Genomic DNA, 14,939 nt, shown 5'->3' with positions numbered 1-14,939 from the left:
CCTGCCTCTGCCTCCCGAGTGCTGGGATTAAAGGCGTGCGCCACCACCGCCCGGCTTCTCTCATTGATTTTTGTTCTTTAGTAAATTAACTTTTTCACATTCTTTCTCCTATCCTGCTCCCTTAGAAATGGCATTTGGGCTTTTCTTTTTATGTTGTTTCCATTTAATTATAATTCCTTTTTAAAATCACCAGAAGCTGAGCTTGGCGGGGTGATGCACACCTCTACTCCCAGCACTCAGGAGACCCAAGGAAGAATACCAAGAATTCAAAACCAGTTCAGGCTGTTTGTGAGATCTTGCCTCCATAAACAGAAAAAAGTCTCAACCTAAGTAGTCACAATTTTAAGACTTTAATATTGGAATCCAAGCAAAGAAGGAAATAGAGAAGAGGCCAAAGAGATACAACCAAAAGGGCACATCCTTATGACCTACTTCCTCCAGCTAGGCCCCACCCCCTCTAACTTTTACCACCTCCCAGTAATGTTGTCATGTTTTTATGCATCAGTCCATTGGATCAGAACACTCAAGATGTATTAAACATTGTCTCTAGAAGTACTCACCTACACATTGCAAGGAGGTCTTTTTTTTTATTGATATTTATTGAGCTCTACATTTTTCTCTGCTCCCCTCCCCCGTTCAATCCTCCCCCAAAATCCCCATGACAAGGAGATCTTGTCTTTTTCTACTTTCTACTTCCCATGTAGATTAGATCTAAGTAAGTCTCTCTTAGTATCTGCATTGTTGTCTAGGTTCTCTGGAATTGTGGTTTGTAGACTGGCTTTCTTTGCTTTATGTTTAAAAACCACCTATGAGTGAGTACATGTGATAATTGTCTTTCTGTGTCTGGGTTGCCTCACTCAAAATAATGTTTTCTAGCTCCATCCATTTTTCTACAAAATTCAAGCTGTCTTTATTTGTTTTTGCTGTGTAGTACTCCATTGTGTAAATGTAACACATTTTCCTTATCCATTCTTCGATCGAGGGGCATTTAGGTTGTTTCCAGGTTCTGGCTATGACAAACAAAGCTTCTATGAACATAGTTGAGCACATGTCCTTGTGGCATGACTGAGCATCCTTTGGATATATACCCCAAAGTGGTATTACGGGTCTTGAGGAAGGGTGTTTCCTAACTTTCTGAGAAATCGCCACACTGACGTCCAAAGGGATTGTACCAGTTTGCATTCCCACCAGCAATGCAAAAGTGTTCCTTTTTCCCCACAACCTCTCCAGCATAAGTTGTCATCAGTGTTTTTGATCTTGGCCATTCTTACAGGTGTAAGATGGAATCTCAGAGTTGTTTTGATTTACATTTCTCTGATGACTAAGGATGTTGAACATTTCCTTAAGTGTCTTTCAGCCATTTTAGATTCCTCTGTTGAGAGCTCTCTGTTTAGGTCTGTACTCCATTTTTTTTATTGGATTATGTGATCTTTTGGTGTCCAGTTTCTTAAGTTCTTTGTGTATTTGGGAGATCAGACCTCTGTCTGATGTGGGGTTAGTGAAGATCTTTTCCCATTCTGTAGGCTGTTGTTTTGTCTTGTTGACCGTGTCCTTTGCTTTATAGAAGCTTTTCAGTTTCAGGAGGTCCCATTTGTTGTTTCTCTCAGTGTCTGTGCTGCTGGGGTTATATTTAGGAAGTGGTTCCCTGTGCCAATGCGTTCAAATGTACTTTCCACTTTCTCTTCTATAAGGTTCAGTGTGGCTGGCTTTATGTTGAGTTCTTTGATCCATTTGGACTTGAGTTTTGTGCATGGTGATAGATATGGGTCTATCTTCCTTTTTCTACATGTTGATATCCAGTTATGCCAGTACCACTTGTTAAATATGCTTTCTTTTTTCATTTCATATTTTTTGCTTCTTTATCAAGGATTAGGTGCTCGAAGATATGTGGATTGATATCCTGGTCTTCTGTTTGGTCAAGGAGGTCTTTTTTAATCCTCATGTGATTCCTTTTTTCTTTTCTTTTTTGGGGGTTTTGTTTTTGTTTGTTTTTTGAAACAGGATTTTTTTGTGTAACTACTCTGGCTGTCCTGGAACTCACTCTATAAACCAGAGATCCACCACCTATCTCTGCCTCCCAGAGTGCTGGCGTTAAAGACGTGTGCCACCACCTCCTGGCACCTGTGTGATTCTTAATCTAATCAGGTTGACAATCAGAATTAACCATCAGTCATAAATTTAGTAGACCAACATGGTGGCAGGGATGGAATAGGCTTTTCGGATTCTACGTTTAAATACCTAGAAGAATAGCTTCTGAGCTCTGTCTTTCATGGTTGTTAGCATGTGGTGATAGAATGAGAAGGATGATGCATAGTAAGGAAGTCATTGCAGTAAAGTTACTTAGTAGAGGAGCATAAGTTATTTACAAAAGCATGAGTGGTCACACTAACATGACTGCTCCTCAATTTGAGCTTTTCGCCCCTGAATCAGAACATAACTGTTAGATAGCATCTCTGAAAAATCCTTAGAAAATTGTACATGCCTCTAGAACTTTTACATGAGGTGATTTCCCAGAGGGGAAGGGGCCTGGTCATTTTTGTCTAAGATGAAATTCTGAAAGTATCTTGGGGTTATGTATGGTGGCTCATGCCCAAGCGAAGAATATTACAAGTTCAAGGCCAGCTACAGATACAGAACAAGAGCCTTTGTTAAGAAAAATAAAACATTTTAGGAGAGATGGGGGTATATGTGACTTTGAATATCAGGAGTAGGAGTTTAAATTTATCCAGGCTAGGGAGATGTCTCTGGTAAAGAGTAGCTACTCTTTAAAGGACCCAATATAAGTTTCTGGCACCCACATGGCAGCTCAAAACAGTCTAACTCCAGTTCCAGGACATACGATGCCCTCTTCTGGCCTATATGGACAACAGGCACATGTGTAGTGCACAGACATATATACATGGAGGCAAATATCCATACACATAAAATAAAATTTTTAAAATTTGAATTGATATAGTAAACTCTAGCAGTTCATTATCGAATTAGGAGACCTAACACATGATTTTTTCATGGTAGTTTATCTGACTATAGGATTAGATTGTAGAATTTGTCTAAAGCGGCAGGATCACAATTGATGTATTCTAAGGCTGAAGTGGTTAAAACTCCAATGTGGGATGGTGCTGACAGTGTTGAGCAAAAGGACATTGAGAGAGGAACATGGTCAAACAGAATTGACCTCCTGAGAAATGAGCTTTGGAAGATGAGCATGGGAGCTGGAAATTGATTGCTAACTGAACTGTTTAATTCCATGTTTAGAGCATATTTTTGTGCTAGCATGACATTAGCAGGAAGAGTAGTAGTAGTAGAAAAAAATCATTTCTGGAATATTAGATTAGTATAAAGTATAGTTTAGAACTTACCAATATACATTCATAAGAAGATTTAAGTTTGGGGGCTGAAGAGAATGCTCTTTCAGAGGAATCATGTTCAGTTCCCAGCACACACATAGAGCAGCTCACAGCCTCACAGTCACCTATAACTCCAGCTCCAGGGAATCGAGGCCTTCTTCTGGCCTCCTTAGGCACCTGCACATCTGTGATTTGTCTCACACAGACTTCTAAACACAGATACACATAAATAAAAAATAAGTCTTTAAAAAATATTGTTGGTATTTTACAGTAATGATATACTGTGTGATCAGATAGCAGTCTTGTATCTACATTACAGGTTTTGCAAATAGGTTCTGCCAGCTCAACTTGAAAGGTACCAGTCCTTGGGGGTTTCATTTTGTTTTTTTTACTCAGATAGTGTTGTAGAGTGAAACATATATGCACATCCATTTTAAGCCATCTTCGTAACTGTTAATTAGCTTCTCTGTCATTTTTGAAAGTTGCCATCCTGACTCTGTTGTCGTGCATTAAAATGAACACAGTATCTCTTCTCAAAGAATAAAAGTAGTTTTGTTTTGTTTTTCAGTAGTTAACTAAGATAAAAGCTATGATTGTTTGCTAAGTAAAATAAGTGCATAATCAGGCAGTTTGTAATTAGACTAACATCCAAGTTATAATTATTGAATGTGTAGGTGTAGTTAGCAGCCTTCATTTCTGGTAAGAGTCTTTACTTAGCGGATATATGTTTATGTGCTCAAGACAGACAGTTTCCTGAAAGGAAACTGTGGTCTCTGGTTCTTTATAAAAACATGGTCTTTAATCTTTTTCAACTAGAACATTGCTTTGTGTAGACTGTTTCTTCAGGCACTTTCTTGGCAGAAGCAGATGAAGCTTCCTTATGAGCCTATTAAGACTTCATAGACTGTCAGTAAGATGGAAAAATTGGTTATTTAATCAGGAATGTGAACATGTATTTCAGGTAGAAAATTCCAAAGATAATGAAGACAGTATTTTACAAAGAGAAATTCCTGCCAGACAGTCTCGACGAAGGTTTCGGAAAATTAACTGTAAAGGAGAGCGCCAAACCATAACTGATGGAGTGGATGTTAATAACTACCTTTCGGTGAGTATATTTCAGACTAATTCATGGATCCTTGATTTTCGTTAAAATATCTTTTAGATGGTTCTTGATCTCCATGTGTGACAGTTAAGGGTAAGATAAACATAACAATTTTTTAAAACAATTCTGTTTGACTTTTGGATTTATTAGAAATCTTGCCTGGGTAATTTTGCTTTAGGTTTGTTTTACTTCAAATAATTAACCAAAATAAGTATTTGCCATAGCTTCTTAGATACGCGTGTGAATTTTCTTGACTTTATAGTGTCTGAATAGGATGCAGATTGAGTCTGAGAACTCAGGCAGTAGATTAGTGGGGAGACTTGTCCTAATGTGACGAAGATATACACAAGAAAATGGTGGCAGTTCTTCCCTTGGCCTACGGGGCTTTTAGTCACACATAGACCAGGCGCTAGTGTACCACATGTGTTAAAGTTGCTTCTTCACATACAAATACTTGAAAAGAAGCAGATGAAGCATTGGGCTTTTGTAAAAACCAGTAAAAGGAAGCTGCTACTTTAGAAATCTTTTGACTATTGTTGCAGATAACATCTTTTTAGACTGAGAAGTGGTTAAATTGAAAAATAATAATTTGAGGAAGAATAGGTTCATGTACATTTTCAAGGGACAACTCCATGATTATATGTTCCAAGGAGTCAGCATCACAGAATTTCAGAACTGTCTCACAGACAACAACTGTCTCACTTTGGTCTGTGTTTAAATGACAGTATCAGACTGCTGGGATAGTTGGTTGCAAAATAAAATGAACAAGGGTCTGTTCTTTTGGTTGTCAGGACAGAAATGCTCTCATTCTGTGGCAGGCTAGAGGAAGATAGTCAGGGAAGTGGTTTCCTAGAACAAGAATGGATTTAAATCAGTTTTGAAGATTCTGTCACATTTGCCTAGTTTAATTAATTTGAGTATGTTCTGTTGCTGAAAATAAACAATACTGGTCCCAGAATTTACAACCAATACTTTAGCATATTTTGTCTTTATCCATTCATTAGTGGCACCCTCATAATGCCCCACAGTAAGCATGATTCACGCAGTGATTTCTCGTATCCCAAGGAATGGACTGCTCTCTTATACAGATTGTCTCATTCTCTTTTGCTCTAGACCGAATGTTGCTATGTAGTCAGGGCTGGCTTTGAGTTGTGATACACCAAGTACTGAGAGAAAGGGGCACGAGCGCCCAGTTGTTCTCCGCTCTTTGAGGCTTCCATACTCTTCCATCATGATTCTTCTAATTACAGCTCACCTGTAGAGGGTGCGAATGTCTTTTCCCTGTCAGCATTTTGTGTTTTGGGGTTTTTCTGTCCTTTTAACAGTTGATTTCCTAGATGGCTATGATGATATCTCATCATAATTTTGATTTGTTGAGCAATTATAATAGACATCTTAAGATTACATTTATTGATCATTGTATTTCTACCTTTTGAAAAGTGTTCTGATCGTTCCCCATTTTTTTTCATGCCACCTCCATCTGACCATTTGCCCATTTTTTTCAATGGGATTACATGGGGCTTTTGTTACTGTTTGAGTTTCTTATTTATTATAGATATTAATCTTATGTCAGATGAACAGTTGTAATTTTTCATATTCTTTTCACTTGATTGTTTTCACTATCATATAGAAACTTTTAGTTGTTTGTTATTACTGTTCCTATTGGTGTTTTCTTGTTTGGTTATTCAAACTCTGTCTATAGTCAACATTGAAATGTATCCTCTGAAATTTTTCTAGTAGTTTTGGAGATTCATATCTTTGGTCTCTTGTGCATGGTTAGAGGTACACATACCCATTTTTCTGGCAATCTTTATTAAAAGGCTTTCCTTTCTCCAGTGGTTTTAGTATCTTGTTGAGCATCTGTTGACTCTAGATGCATGGATTTTTTTCAGAATGTCATCGTCTCTTCTGTTGATCTATGTATCTGTTCTTATGCTAGTACCAACATTTTCAGTTTACTGTTGTTTAGTGCTGTGTTTTGAAGTCAGGAACTGTGATACCTACAGTTTTCTTCTCGTTTTCTATATTACTTTTTGCTATTTGAGGTTGTCTGTGCTTCCAAAGAATTTTTTTCTCATTGTTGAGAGTGATCAATCCTGGTTTGATAGGGATTGTATCAAACTTGCAAGTTGCTTTGGGTGGTATGGGTATTAACAATATTAGTGTATGTTCAACACATAAATACATGTTCCCATGGAAGCAGAAAAGTGATGTTGGATGCCCTCTATCTGGGGTGAGTCCTGGGAACTGCACTCTGGTGCTGTACAACAACAGTACACACTCCCAGACAGTGAGCCACCCCTCTAGCCCCCAAACATTAGCAATATTAGTTCTCAGTATATGAACATAGAAAAAATTCATTTTAGAAGTCTGTGACTTCCCTTGTTAAATTCATTAGTAGGTTTGCTTTTGTAATATCTTTTTCAGCAACTTCATATATGTGTGTGTTTGTGTGTGTACACACAGTACTGAGTCCTGATGTAGTATAGTAGCAAACACCTTTAATTCTTTTATTCAAAAGGAAGGGGAAGATAGATTTCTGTGAGTTCAAGGCCAACTTGGTCTATCTAGCAAGTTTCTGGCCTGCCAGCACTATTCTGTGAGACCTTCTACTAATTTTTCTAAAACTACCAATTTTTACAGGAGTGTGTAGGTGCTCATGCACAGGGAGGTCAAAGAACCACCTCAGGTGTCATTCCTTTGGCACCATCCACCTTGTTTAGTTGGTTTTCTTTTCTTTTTTTTTTTTTTTTTTTCTCCTTTTTTCATGAAAGAAGCTCTTACTGACTGGCCAGGGCCTATTGCTGCCTCCCACCACTACATTATAAGCATCCACACTATTTCTGGCATTTTTTGGGCTTTTTTTAACATTAATGCTAGGGACTAAACTCAGGCTCTGATGCTTACAAGGCAAGCACTTTACCAAGCTAACTCTCCAGCACCTGCATGATGTCTTATTTAAATTGTGAAAATTTTACCCAATTTATTTTTCAATTCTCATAATTTGCTGGAGTTTTTAGGGTTTTCTTTGTAGAGAATCAGATCATCTGTTATCCCTTTCTCTCTTCCCTGTTTGTAATACTTTTATTACTACCTTTTAGTTTTCTTGACTAAAACTTCCATCAACTCTATAATAAATAAGCAATAAAAGTAGACATGGTCAGACATGGAGGACGTACTTTCAGCGTCCCCCTTTCGGCATCCTGTTGGTATGGGTCTATCTTGTGTGAGCCTTCTCCATAACTGACCAGGCTTTTATCAAGAAGCAGTGTTGGGTTTTACCAAATTTACAAAGAGGACGAGAGGATGTTTATACTTTGTTCTGCTGTAATATATTTTGTATGCTTTCTTAGTTGCGTGTGTATACACATACGTGTATGCATGTGGAGGCCAGAAAACAAACTCAGATACTGTTCCTCAGACCCTCTTAACTGTCTTTTTTGAAGATAGGATCTCTTGTTGGTTTGAAACTCACCAAGTAGGCAAGGCTGACTGGTCAGTAAACCTCAGAGATTATTCTGTCTCTACCTTCCCAGTGCTGGGATTATGTGTTTGCTACTGTGAGTCTCACTATGTGTATAACAGCCTGATTTCAGACTTGCAGAGATCACAGTACTGGGATTAAAGGTGTGCACCACCAAACTTGGTTTGCTAATTCCTCCCTTACTCCCTTTTATTAATAAGGTTTTTTTTAAAGAGTTTATTTATTATGTATACAACATTCTGTCTCCATGTATGCCCACATGCCAGAAGAGGGCGCCAGATCTCATTATAGATGGTTGTGAGCCACCATGTGGGTGCTGGGATTTGAACTCAGGACCTCTGGAAGAGCAGCCAGTGTTCTTAACCACTGAGCCATCTCTCCAGCCCCCTATTAATAAGTTTTTCATAATGAATTCAAGTTCTCCCCACTAAGGTACATCCTTGGCTTCTTTTTACTTAGTTTTTGAGGCAATTTCACTATTCTGCTCTCCTCCCCTTTAGAAAAGTTTTGTTGATTTTGTATTTGAAGGAGAAAAGCAAACAAATGAACAAATATGACTTTGTTTGAATTTAATTCCCTAGATGTCCCTTATAAACCATGGGCAGCGATAAACTTCTGTTAATCTTAGTGCTCCTATAGTAAAATGGGAGGTAGAACCTGGAAAATTCCCAGAAACTCACTAATCATCTAGCTTGGAGTACATAGTTGCAGTCATCTCCCTCCGCACTTGATTGTATTATTATCTCCACTCTTTGCTGTTTCTTTTTGTTTTCTTTATTTTGGTTTTGGTTTAGGTTTTCTTATATAGGTCATTGAGGTGCATCATTACATTATTTGATATTCTAGTCTTTGCTGTCGGTATTAATTGATAAAAAAATTCTTAGTACTGCTTTTGCTATATTCTGTAAGTTTTGTTAAATTGTTTTCACTTATTTTAAGGGGTTTTATTTTTTTTCCCCTTCAAATGCTCTAGTGCTAGCTCCATTTCTATTGTTTGATTCTGTACAGTTGTATCAATTTCTAATTCTTAGTCTGTTTTCAGGTACAAGTGTCTCTGTATCTGCCTGCTTTTGGTTCTGTTTACACGGGCTGCCTTGTCTAGCCTGTCACCTCATTCTGTGTGTGTCATTTCTGAAGGTCCCATACTGTTGGCTCGCTCGCGCACTTTCTCTCTCTCCACACATACATACATACATACATACATACATACATACATACATACACACACATATATATTCACCAATTGTATCTTTTAATTGAATTTATTTATACACAAGATTACTATTGACAAAGGCATATTCCTATCATTTATTAATTTTCTTCTCATTGTTTATTTGGGGCTGAGGATCTTGGACCCAAAGCCAAACATATGCTAAGTGTGGTGTCTGATACTGAACATGCTCAGTCCTTCATCATTATATATTGATCTATATAGTTTACTGTATTTTAAGGTTATATTGCTTTCTCATTCTTGTTTTATTTCTTTTGAGTCTACACTTTACGTTTCACTGATGGTGGTGATCTGTCTTGCACTCCTCGAGGGTGTCCCTGAGTATTTTTTATGAGGCTAGTCTTATGATGACTTCTTTTGCCTTAATTTCTTCAGAAGAGCTCTACTGAGACTAGTATTCTCAAATGGCCACTAATCTCTTTCAGTACTTGAAGTATGCCATGACATTCTGGACTGGGCTGTAAAAATTCTGCTAAGAAATCTGTGTTGTCCTAATAAAGTGCCCTTTAGTGTTATGTGACACTTTTTTGTTACTGTCTGTAGAATTCTTGTTTATTTGTTTGAACAAATATAAAATGGCATGATGAAGATATTTTCTGATCAGATCTGTTTAGAATCCTAAAGACCTTCCTTTGCTGGACGTCCTTGTGTTCTACAATTTTAAACTTAAATATTTAAGGTATGGAGAGATGGCTGAGTGCTTAAAAGCACTGTTTGCTCTTGCTCTTCCAGGGTTTCTATTATCCTCTTTTGGTCTCCCTTGACACCAGGCACACATGCAGTGCACAGGCATGCAGATTGCACACAGGCATACTTCCAGACAAAACACACACACACACACATACATCTTTTTTAAAATAACATTTTAAGCTTTTTTCTAACATTCTTTTGATTCATTTGGGTTTTTTTATTTTGTTTTATTTAATATAACATCTCACTGTGGTACTCAGGCTTGTCTCAAACTGCTGGGCTTAAGAGATTTTCCTAGCTTGGCATTTCTAGTAGCTAGAACTATAAAACATAACCACCAAGCTTAGCCCACAATGTTGTTCTTCTTTGGTGCATAATACTCATTATAGCAATATGTCATCCTTTATTCATTAAACTTTTAATACTTGGTCATTAAACTCATTTCTAGTTTTTTATTTGTTAAAGTGATTTCCTATGAAATATCAATTTGGATATGTATTCCAGTATGTTAATTACTCTAGAAAAATTACAATATGTAGAACTGCCTAATCAAAGGATCCTTATGCCATTTCGCTCTCTTTTTATGATGAGTTAAAGAGCACCTGCATGAGCACCACATATATATGGGTTGCTTGTATATCTTATCTCAATTTTAATGTTCTTTCCCCAGATTTTTGTTTATTTGTTTTGGGTGTCATATCATAAGACACAGAATCTGTATTTCCTCTTGAGGTCTGTGGTTCACACATGAGTCATTTGCTTTTAGCCTTCCTGTGTGCTGAAGAAAGTCATCTTTATATTTTTTGGTTTCATGAGTAGACTAGAACAAACAGTTGGTCCTTAGGATTTCCTCAGATGATAGCATGCATTTTGGCATGTAGAAGCCTGGATGGCTGCTTGTGTTAGGTAGTTTCCCTACTATGTGCTGTCAGGAATTTTGTAAATCATGAGGAGAACTTAATTGATAACTGAGACAAGCCTGATGATTAACAGTGAGACTGGGTTAGAAAAGGATTTTTACCAGAGCTTACATACGTGATATCTTTAATCAATACATTTATTTCTTAGAAAGGATACACTTCAGGCAATTTAGAAAATGCTATATTGACACTCTTCATGAGAATATGAACTAGTTCAACCTTGACAGAAATCAATATGACAGCTCCTCAAAACTCAGAGTAGGTCTGCCATATGAGCCAGCTGCACTACTCTTAGCTATTGCCATGAAAAACCTTGTCAGTGTATCACAGAGATGAGGCACTTGAGCAACCGTGCTCTGCTCGTTACAGCACTAGTAAAAATAGGTGCAAACCAGCTTAGTGTTTAACAGCAGAGAAATGGAGAAAGTGTGCTGTGTGTGCACAGTAGAATGAGAGAGCTAGACAGATGGCTCCACAGTAAAGTGCTTCCCTTGCAAATGTGAAACCTGAATTCCATCCCTAGAACCTACCTTTTAAACGTCGAATGTGGTAGTCCAAGCGTGTAGCCCCAACACCGAGGAGGTAGAAATAAGTAGATCCTGGTCTCCAGGACTCCCAGGCCAGCCAGTCTATACCCTACTTAGCAAGTTCCAAGCCTGTGAAATATTTTCAAAACAGGTGGACAGCACCTAAGAACAATATCTGAGGTTATTTTCTAACTACCACTTATATCTGACACCACACACACACACACACACACAAGAATAAAGTTATATTGTTTGCAGGAAACTGATGCAACTGGAGAATTCATATTAATTAAGCAAATTAATCCAGTCACAAATACGTGTTTTATCTCATTTGTGTTTGTTAGCTTTTATATAAAGCCACATAAAACCAGGTGTGTGTATATGTGTGTCCACATATGTATGAATATAATACATGATTACAATAGAAATGCAATTGTCTAGGGAGGAGATAAGAAAGGAGCCATTAGAGGGAATGAACTTAAGGAAAATATGCTCAACATACAATATGTACCTATACAAAAATGTACCAAATTTAATTGTTAAGTTTGGGTGGTTTTTGTTTGTTTTGTTTTTGTTTGTTTTGGTTTTCAAGACAGGGTTTCTCTGTGTTGCCTTGGGTGTCCTGGAACTTGCTCAGTAGACCAGGCTAGCCTTGAACTCACAGAGATCCACCTGCCTCTGTCTCCCAAATGCTGGGATTAAAGGCGTGCACCACCACTGCCTGGTATGGTTGCTTCTTTGAGAAAACTTATAAATAAATTCATGAGACTGCAAGTTTTTAAAAAAGAAAAATGTAGTATTAGTTTTTCTGAAAGCATTTACTGTTGGTATAGCCACTGTAAAGTCTTTTATTTCCTTTGTCTTAATGTCAGGAATTCATAGAAAAAAAAATGCTGAATTGCTTTTTAGTCTTTGTCTGCTATGTAGCTCTGGCTGGCCTGGAACTCATGTGTGTACCAGGCTGGTTGTGAACTCACAGAAATTCACCCACCTGCATTTTGATAGTCTCTTTTTTTTAGTTTGCAAACCTATTACAATTTTTTCTTGATGGCGTGCTAAAGGCATAAAATTCTTAACGTTGTACAGAATACTTTACCACTGTTTTCTTTATCACACTTAATGTTTAGTGCGTAACCCGTATGTACATCATTATTTTGTGTGTATTAAAGATTTTACATAGATTTTTAAGTTTTTCTAACTAAATAGTTAGAATAATTGCCAAAGAGGTGGGAATATATCTCAGTGGTAAAGTGCTTGTCTAGCATGCATTAAGGCCCTAGATTTAATTTGCATACATGTACATGGGTTCACACACACAAAACAGAAAAACTGAAAAAAATGGCTTTTTCATTTAGAATATTTTAGAGTTTATTAACTATACATAATAGTTTTATTGTGATGTCTTAATACATACATAAATGTATTGTAATGTTATTCAAGCTTCCAATGGCAGTCATAACCTCAATGTGAAAATATTTTAAGCTCAACACCTCACACTTTACAGCTGCACTGCATACTCAGCCTTCATCTTACATTTGAGACAGGGTCTCAGAAGCTGCCCAGGCTGTGCTTGAATTCAGTCTGTAGCCAGGTCAGAGTCAAAACTTGCAGTCTCAACCTCCCAAACAGCTTTTGTTATGGTCTGTGCCTTCAGACTCCATTCTAGTATTGGTATCTTTAAAACCTCAGTCTTTGTAACAGTTTGTGTCTTTTTAACTTTATTGATCTGTAACTAGTACATGATGATGCATACTTAAGTACACAATTTGATATAATACACATGTAGCGGAGGCTGCTCTTTCACTCCCAGCTGCCCTGACCCGAAAAATCACACAAATTGTATTGACTACAACACTGCTCAGCCAGTAGCTTAGGCACATTTTTAGCTAACTCTTACATTTAACTTATTTCTATTAATCTGTATATTGCCACAAGACTGTGGCCTACCCTTCAGGTTCTGGTTAGTGGCTTCTGTCTTTCTGGTTTGGAAGCTACATGGTGTCTCCTTGACTCCTCCTACTTTCTCTCATATCTCTGTTCAGATTTCATGCCTGGCATAGGCCCAACACAAGTTCTTTATTAACCAATGGTAATAAAACATATCCACAGCATACAGAGGGGAATTCTACATCATACACAGGCCTTTATGCAGTCAGCATGATCAAGATCAGGATTACTCCCAAATTATTCTTTATCTCCCTATGTAATCCATCCTTTCCTAAATCAATGTCTATAAGCAGCCACCAGTCTTCTTTCTCTCAGTATTAATTAATTTTATTTTCTAAAATTATTTGATTTCATATGTTACATTATTCTTTGTGCCTGTCATCTTATACTTGTTTTAGTAATTATGAGATGTATCCATATTATGTATTTATTATTCCTCCACCTATTTTGCTGAATAATAATACTCCATTATTTCAGCAGGCCACAGTTTAGTTCGTTTTCTACCTATTGGTATTTAATTGCTTTACTTGGGGGGGCAGTTATGAACATTTGTGTATATATCTTTATTGATACATTTATTTTCAGTTTCCTTAAGTTAATACTCAGGAGTAGGTGACTAGAGCATATATTAAATATTATGTTTAACATCATTTAAAACAAAACCAGGAACCTCTTTTCTCTGGTGCCTGCAGTCTCTCCATTCTTTGTTGTATTCTTTCCCATTGTCTAAGAGGAAAAAGTAACTTGTTCCTCCTCCTTAGCAGCACTTGATATGGCCAGATTGTACTAGCACTGCTTAGAAATTCTAATATTTATGTACACTGTGGTTTAAGGATTTTTTTTGTTTTGGTTTGGTTTTTCAAGACAGGGTTTCTCTGTAGCTTTGGAGCCTAACCTGGAACTAGCTCTTGTTCAAGGCTGACCATGACCAGGCTGACCTTGAACTCACAGAGATGCACCACTGCCCAGCTTGGTTTTAAGATTTTTTTTTAGAATGACCGTTTAATATTTTTGACCATAATAATTTTGTAATAATTTTTCCCATGTTTTTTTTGTATTTCTTCTTTTCAGCACTGTACACAGAGTATAATATAAATTTTCTTATTAATTAGGGTTATCAGCTGTTGACATATGTGAGATGTCTTATTTAATCCCTTTGGCTGCTTTAAGATCCAGGTCTGTTTCTTTCCGTTCTGTTTTCTTTCCGGTCCTAAGTGAGTTATTTATGAGTCAAAATACCATGATTCTTGTATCTGTTATTGATATTCATCCTACACCCATTAATGATAAGCAGTATTAGAGTAGATCTATGAAGCCGTCCTGTCTGCTAAGTATTCCTGTCACTGCTGAATTGTTTGAGATCTACATTTCATGGTAGTTGGTTGATTTGTTTTGTTTTCTGATAGAGTCTCACTATGTAGCCCTTGCTGTCCTGGAACTCACTCTGTAGACCAGCCTAGCCTCAAACTCACAGAGATCCGCCTACCTCTGATTCCTAGGTACTGGATTAAAAGAGTGCGCCATAGCTACTTTTTTTTTTTATTTTTTTTTTATTTTTTTTGGTTTTTCAAGACAGGGTTTCTCTGTGGCTTTGGAGCCTGTCCGGAACTAGCTCTTGTAGACCAGGCTGGTCTTGAACTCACAGAGATCCGCCTGCCTCTGCCTCCCGAGTGCTGGGATTAAAGGCGTGC

At 37.4% G+C, this 14,939-nt stretch overlaps 1 protein-coding gene across 12 annotated transcripts in view; it reads left to right on the top strand.

Annotated features, from left to right (window-relative positions):
* Rapgef6 (Rap guanine nucleotide exchange factor 6) overlaps positions 1 to 14,939 on the top strand; it is a 174,236-nt gene that overhangs the window by 54,646 nt on the left and 104,651 nt on the right. For all 12 annotated transcript variants that reach the window (XM_005350060.3, XM_005350062.3, XM_005350061.3 and 9 more), the window contains one exon: positions 4,309 to 4,452. In XM_005350060.3, coding sequence (XP_005350117.1) covers positions 4,309 to 4,452 — 144 coding nt within the window. The remainder of the gene's footprint in view (positions 1 to 4,308; positions 4,453 to 14,939) is intronic.

Source organism: Microtus ochrogaster, chromosome 7 (genome assembly GCF_000317375.1).
Source record: "Microtus ochrogaster isolate Prairie Vole_2 chromosome 7, MicOch1.0, whole genome shotgun sequence".
NCBI lineage: Eukaryota > Metazoa > Chordata > Mammalia > Rodentia > Cricetidae > Microtus > Microtus ochrogaster.
Note: the sequence above shows the minus strand (reverse complement) of the source record. Positions and strands in the feature narration are given on the sequence as shown.